The following is a 7336-nucleotide window of genomic DNA, read 5'->3' as shown; positions in this document are numbered from 1 at the left end:
AGGCACCGAAAAAAATTATTCACAAATAAAATGCATAAAGTTTATTGTACAAAGATAAAAACGAACGGGATGTGGCACCCCTAGAAAATAAAAGCTGCCTGGCTGACATAGTTGCATTGTAAACACTCAGGCAAATAATTAAAGATGACTACAGCATCAGCCTACCAGGTTATCCAGCATTCTCATGAGGGCTTCAAACTCCTGCTCCCCAACAAGCCACTTTGGGTGTGCCACTCCTTCCCCAGATGGCGACTCAGGTGCTCGGGATTTCTTGTATTTGGTGGGGTCTAGTAGTACCAAGTTGTCTGGACCTCCTGCACTGGCAAGGGTGCGTACCTTTAAAACATGAGGAGACAGAATTAGCTGCCATAAAAATATACCGCGACACAATTAGAGCAGGCTTATACCCATCACGTCACAATACATTTTTTAACATCTTTTTAAAAACAATGATCACTCTCCCAGAACTGGTTCAAAATGTGTTGTCCCGATTTAAAAGCATAATGAGCAGATGACACCAGGTAAGTGCACATACCCAGGTCTTTGGTTTTTAAGCGTTCGTCTAAGGAAATGTTTTTTTTGTGGAAGCCTGGCTGATGTTACATCTGCTTTAAAAAGTGGCACTTAAGCAGAGTTACGGCCACAATTTCACTTTTTAAATATAAATACCCCTGTAATACACAAGCTTAATGTATTCTAGTAAAGTTAGTCTGTAAACTAAGGTCCGTTTTGTTAGGTTGTTACAGTATTTAGACACTTTATAAAATAGAAATTGACTGGGGCCCATCTTAAGTGTGGGCATCATGAAGCCAGACTGTATGACTTCCTGGATTTCAGCCTTGCAGATCTCGCACATGCTCAGTGCTGCACAAGCAGTGTCAGATCAGGTTTCAGCACCTGTGCTGTCCAAGTCACATGATTCTTTGAGACTGGGGAGTGCACAGACTCCTGGAAAGTTACACCCACTACATTCCCAGGAGTCTGTGCGGTGCATTAAGCACCTAGGTGCAGGAAGTGGGAAGATTAACTATTCTGCCTAGCAACAACACTTTGAAGGCATCTAAAAAAAAAAAATGTTTTCGTAAAGGACTAATGACATTTTTTTAAAACTACTGATGTAATGTTATATTTATGGGTGGAACTCCACTTTTAAGCGCGAACAGTTTAAATTACAATGTTCTTTAACAAAAGTACATACACTCCACATGAATAACTATGCTACCAAAATTAGTGTGTGCTGTAAATTGCCTCCAGCATTGCTCCTGTTTCCTGCTGGATGCTGCCATTTTGTTGAAGCCCAGAGCACTCACTTCCTCATTGGAAACTTTCCCCTCCCCTAGGTCTCAAAAACGATGTCACTTTCTTCAATTAAATTATGTACATTTACAGCTTTGATTGTATGTCTTGGCATAGCTAGAAAGGAAGGCTATACAGCTATACAGAGCTGAAGATCGCAGGCTGTCAGTTAGGGAGAAAGTAGAGAATAAGGAGGTAAAAGACAAGACATTATCCTTGTAAGTTTAACTCTTGTGTCTCCCTGGCAGCAGAGTTTTCCCTGTCAACTCTCCTGCTTTTCTATTCTCCCTCCTTAGTCTGTTTCCTCAATACAGTCTGTCATTCCTGTTGCCTTCTTCCTCCTTCAGCATCAGTTAATATTATCGTCATTAGCTAAGCGGCCACTAGTGGCTCTGATTTTAGGCACTGAGAAAAAGGGGTGTACTGAGCATGTGCAGTGCAGGGTTAAACAGTGCCTTACTGGATTTTACACAGTATAGACCAGGGTTCACACTGAATGCAAGTTCAGCTGAACTCACACAATTTAAAATACGCATTTCAGTTAGACTTCGGGAGTGATTTCAGAGACATCTGTGCGGGTTTCTGCATAGAAGTCTATTGAGATTGCCCCCTATGTCGCTAAAAGTAGTGCAGGAACTACTTTTGGGAGTCGGTGCGGCGTTGCACCAATTCGGACAGTGCCATTGCTGGCAATAGGCAGCAATTTGACATGTCAACATAATTTGTCAGTGAACGTAAAGGGGAATCTACATAGCAAGGGACACAGACTACAAATACAAGCCCAAAGTTTCGAACTCTTTCTGACTCTACTCGGGGGGGGGGGGGGGGGGGGGAGCGTTCTAAAGTCAAATAGTCAGCTTATCATAGAATTCAGCACACTTGGCTCCATAGAAGGTCAGAAGTAGAATACTTCCTGAAGCCTGTGCCATGAAGCGGTTTCTGCTTCCTGCAGCGCCAATCTAATTCACACCTTCAAAAGGAGGTCTGAATCGGATTTGTTTTTGCAAGACCCATCTTAATACTTTCTTTGGTTTTACAAAAAACATTAAATTGGGTAATGTTCCCTGCATGGAGGTTTGATTTTCAATTTTGACTTGAAAGTACCTCTTAAATGCAGCAGTGAATTTTTAGTATTCAAGTTAAAACCAAAATTTATATATTTTGCCACTTAACACCTGCTATACTGGGTCAAAGTGCTGGCCTGAGCACAAAAACCTAACACAACGTACTATTGGTTTCCAGACAGCGATCAGCTGGGAGTGTCTGCTGCTAGCTAGAAACATGACTTTCATCTAATGATCTGCCCAAATTACTATGCAAATTTTTTTAAACACTTCTAAGAATTTGAAAGGCAATAAAGTCCATTCAGTGCAGTAATTTCTCCCCAGGATATTTTAAATATTTACTTACCTGGATTTCACAGGCTGACACAAGATTGTGAATATAATAGAAAGCTTCTTCTACGGTCTCTCCCATAGTTACCAGTCCGTGGTTTCTGAGTATTAGTACCTGAAACAAACCATCCACAGACATTTTACAAACCATAAACTATGGAGGAAAAAACAAAATAAAATGACAAAAAGGAAGCACTCACTTTGCTTCTAGGACCCAAGTTCTTTTGAATTAATACTTTTTCTTCTTCATCAACTAGTATTCCATGATAGTCATGATAGGTCACCTCTCCTAGACACAAACATTCTGGAGACAGCGGCAACAAGCCGCATTTCATTGCAGACACCTAGAGGATATAAAAAGGTGGGAAAATATGACTATTTAAACACAACGAGACAACGATCAATAGAAAGCAAAACGCAAACTAGTAAAACCACATTGTGCTGCCTAATAATCCCAGTCTGTACCTTTTATCCAACGACCAGTTCATGTTAAAAAGTTTTAAATCAAGTATCTTTTGTGTCTCAAAAGTAGGCTTTAATAGCTCAAAATAGAAGTATTGCCAAAAGGTTCAAGACGGGTTCATGCACACGCTGACATTTCTGCATGTGGTAGATATCTTTCAACTACAATTTGCTTTGTTATTGAATCAATATTTGGATGACGACTTTTTTTTTTTGTCATTTAGGTTTGATGTAAGTGCTGCACTTGTGTTTACTAGATTAACCACTCGACCGCTAGAAAATGTACCCCCCTTCATGACCAGGCCCTTTTGAGATACTGCATTGAGTTGCATTAACTGACAATTGTGCAGTCGTGTGACACTGTACCCAAATAAAATATATGTCAAATAAAAATATGCACTGACGCTGTACTAATGAAACTGGCTGGGAAGGGGTTAACATCAGGGGCGATCAAAGGGTTAACGGTGTGCCTAGCCTGGGTTTGTGTGAAGTGCTTTTAACAGGGGAAGGCATGAATACATATTCCGGCTTTGCAGGGACATGGGATTAATGCCTTCCCTCCTGACAGAACGGCAATCTGCCTTGTTTACATAGGCAAATCGCCATTCTGCCTCTGTACTGGGGGGGGGGGGGGGGGGGAACGGTGGGTGCCGGCAGACATGGAGTCTGCATTTGCACCTGCTACCCGTATGTGATCTGGCGCAGAGGTGCCGCTTGATAGCAGTAAAATTGCTATAGGTCGAACTGTAAGTGGTTAAGATATGCGTGTTTATTTTTATTTAACTAACTTCTCCTTTAATGTTTATAGTACATTTGACTTCACTACCACTAAAGCAACAAGCGTTTTTCCACATTTTCCACTACGCACGGTCTCTGCTTCTGGCTACATCAATGTAAATGAAGCATTACAAAAAGAACGGGTTTGTGTTTATTAAACCATTAGCCTACGTTCAGACTAGTGTGATGGGGGAACCAGCGCGATTCCGGCAGCGGTTCCCGCATCGCTCCTCTCCCACAGGCCGCTCGCTCACACTGCCTTCTGCAAACCGTTGGGGGTGTCAATACATTGTTAATGACATCCCCAGATTGGTTCACAGATCACAGTGTGTACTGGGAAACTCACACAGGAATCAGATTGCATAGGTGAGAACACCCATGCAATGCGATTTCAGTGCAAAAAACAAAAACAAAGTCCCTGCACTTTTTTCCTGCAAATTTAATGCAAAATCAGTCATACAACTGTATGGCTGAACGTGCATCTCACAGACATTGCATGCGATCGGCACCTGCAGTGCAGGTGCGAATCACATGTGACATCTAAGATCACGCTAGTGTGAACCTGGGCTTACAAAAAAACAGAATGGTCTTCGAGCCACTTTGTATGTAGTGTAGTAAGAACAAACAGTACCATTAGCAAATGCATGACTAAATCTATGCAATATATAAAAACGTTATTAAAACATGGTAAGCCTTTTTGCTTGATACTAGTTTGAAAAATATAATCCCTTTGAGCCATGTTTTTTTACCACTGCGAATTGGAGGCGGGTTCTCTGCATCCAATTTGCAACAGCAGAAGACTTTGACCGGCTCTCTATGTAGCCGGTTCACATATCTCGGCAGCGGGTCCAGTGCGATTTGCACAAAAAAGCTGCACGTCTTTTGGCACGTTTTTTAGGTTCAAATTCAGACAAAAATTGAAGCTGAATTCGGATATGAATCAGTGAACCAGGACACAACGGACCCGATGTGAGCCGCAGGCGGCTCATATGTGAACCCAGCCTCAACAGAGTAGGAATACACCATAGGCAAAGAAAACAGACTTCTTCCATACTCACTGCAGCACCGGCGGGGGTGTGGATATGAACAATGCATTTTACGTCAGGTCGTGCAGCATATATAGCAGAATGCAAAGTGAAACCAGCTTTATTCACTCCTAAGTTAGTGCTGCCACGGTCAATCATTTCACCTTGTAGGTTGACTTTAACCTGAAACACAAAAACATGACAGGTCTTGAACAGCATGAATGTTTTGCAAATTTGCTTCAGTCCATGATATTTAATGCAAAACAAAACCAAGGTGACTATTTTGTGATATTCATGAACTTGGGCCCCGATTCATCAAGCTATGATAAAATGCAGTCTCAAGCAATATCAAGCAGTTTTTCTGCTCTCTAAAAAATACTTCACAGAACATCATGGTGAATGAATTCTAGGCAAAAGCAGCGAAATACTGCCTGTTTTGGGGAATTGTTACAAAAACAAAATATACTATTCTTTATCCTGCCCTTTATAAAAATATGGCACATGGGATACGATGGATTCAAAGATACTTACCAGACTAGATGCAGTAACTTCACTGTACAGAAGTCCAAAGGGAACAATCAGGAAGTGTTCTTGCTCTGAACTCGCTCTGACCTATATCAAACACAGAACAGAAGATCAGAAGTATTCCATCAGCCAACAGACTCACCATTTATGAACAGCACTTATTTAAAACATTTAAATAAAAAGACATATATTATACAGAATGGTTCATATATGGAAACAAAAGCAAGCTGCTGTGGTCAGTTATAGGATATAATACTTTGGGTCAAGTGATTTTAAAAGGCAGAAGATTTTTTTTACCTTAATGCATTAAGGTAAAAAACCTTCTGGGTGCTGCTCCTACCCCCCCCCATATACTTACCTGAGCCCCATTTCGATTCAGCAATGTGCACTCCCGGGTCTCACTTTCCCAAGTGGCTCCTGCTGCCGTCACTCATAGCCAGTGAGGAGAAAGCGTGAGGGGGTTTACAATGTCCATTTACAGGAGCGCGGAAAAAGCCTGCTGGAGTGCCCCTCCATAGTAAGAGGCTCGATTTTAGGGGCATTTTCAGTAAGGTGGAGGGGGAAGAACCAGGACCACCAAAGGGGGGACCCAAAAAAAAAAAAAGGGAGGTCAAAACATTGCACAGAGCAGGTACCGTATATACTTGAGTATAAGCCAAGTTTTTCAGCCTTTTTTTGGGCTGAAAATTACCCCCTCGGCTTATACTCGAGTCAGTACCTCGCCCATTGCAGAATCCGATCTGTGTACCGAGTCTGACATAGACGGCGGCCGTGCAGCTTTAAAAAATTATGCTCCGTCGCGCTCTATCACGAACGAGAGGGCAATCGTGATAGGCGGAACACTGAACACAGCGTTTTCTGGAAAACAGAGTGTTCTGCCCATCACGGAACAGCACAAGGAGGAGCGCGATTTTTTCAAACTGCATGGCCGTCGTCTATGTCACAGACTCGGGTACACAGATCGGATTCTGCATTGGGCACAGTGAGGTCAGGCTGCAATGGGCATTGTTGACCCTTATTTCCGCTTACAGTAACTGCTGCATCAATCAGTACCTGGCCACACCTAGCTCTTGCCCACGGTCTCTGTTGCTATAACCCTCGCACTTTGCAGTGCCTGGGAGGGGGATTGAGGATTTGGCCCAGCAATGAAAGGTAAAGGACATTTTTTTCCCCCCTTTATATGGCTTGTACGTCATAGTAGCTGGATTTTAGCACGTCAAACAGGTGCGTTCACAGTTTTTAATTTTAGCCCTCATTCGCACTTCCGCGACTTGTAGCACGACAAGCCGCGCCCCATTGACGGTAATCAAACCATTCTAATAGGTGCAACTCAAGTCGCTCCAACTTAGAAAAAGGTCCCTGCATTACTTTGGGGTGACTTCATTACGACTTGCATTGACTAATGCTAAAGAAGTCGCATGCAGGCCGTGATGAAGTCGCATATGGATGTTGGCTTCAGAGCGGCACTGGTGTGAACCAGCACCAACAGTTATCCAGGTTTCTACTCAGCCTGAACCAGACTGCACTACTAACACAATCCTTCTGCAAAAGGTATTTTCATATGCAGATGTCCATGCAAAGACTGGAAAAGGAAGCATGTGCATTTCATAACAATGGATGGAAAGCCGTCTATACACATGAGCCCTCTGTAACAAGGTAAAACAAAAATGGCAAACATTAGTACACAGTTATGGGATTTACACCTGCAGTTTCAAAAGAAAGAATACAACTTTCTCCAGCTGCATCATGCATTATGTTGTGGACTTCTAGAGAGTAAATGTCTTTGTACTGAAAAAACCTGCCTCAATGACATAATGTGACTGAATGAGATTCAGCAGAGGAGACAATGGCCCGGAT

At 42.4% G+C, this 7336-nt stretch overlaps 1 protein-coding gene across 13 annotated transcripts in view; it reads right to left on the bottom strand.

Annotated features, from left to right (window-relative positions):
* ADD1 (adducin 1) overlaps nucleotides 1–7336 on the bottom strand; it is a 112130-nt gene that overhangs the window by 33815 nt on the left and 70979 nt on the right. For all 13 annotated transcript variants that reach the window (XM_040335333.1, XM_040335334.1, XM_040335320.1 and 10 more), the window contains exons 5-9: nucleotides 5486–5566; nucleotides 4988–5137; nucleotides 2891–3034; nucleotides 2707–2805; nucleotides 166–336 (exon numbers count right to left, since the gene is read on the bottom strand). In XM_040335333.1, the coding sequence (XP_040191267.1) occupies nucleotides 166–336; nucleotides 2707–2805; nucleotides 2891–3034; nucleotides 4988–5137; nucleotides 5486–5566 (645 nt within the window). The remainder of the gene's footprint in view (nucleotides 1–165; nucleotides 337–2706; nucleotides 2806–2890; nucleotides 3035–4987; nucleotides 5138–5485; nucleotides 5567–7336) is intronic.

The sequence above is a fragment of the Rana temporaria genome, chromosome 1, assembly GCF_905171775.1.
Source record: "Rana temporaria chromosome 1, aRanTem1.1, whole genome shotgun sequence".
Taxonomy (NCBI): domain Eukaryota; kingdom Metazoa; phylum Chordata; class Amphibia; order Anura; family Ranidae; genus Rana; species Rana temporaria.
Note: the sequence above shows the minus strand (reverse complement) of the source record. Positions and strands in the feature narration are given on the sequence as shown.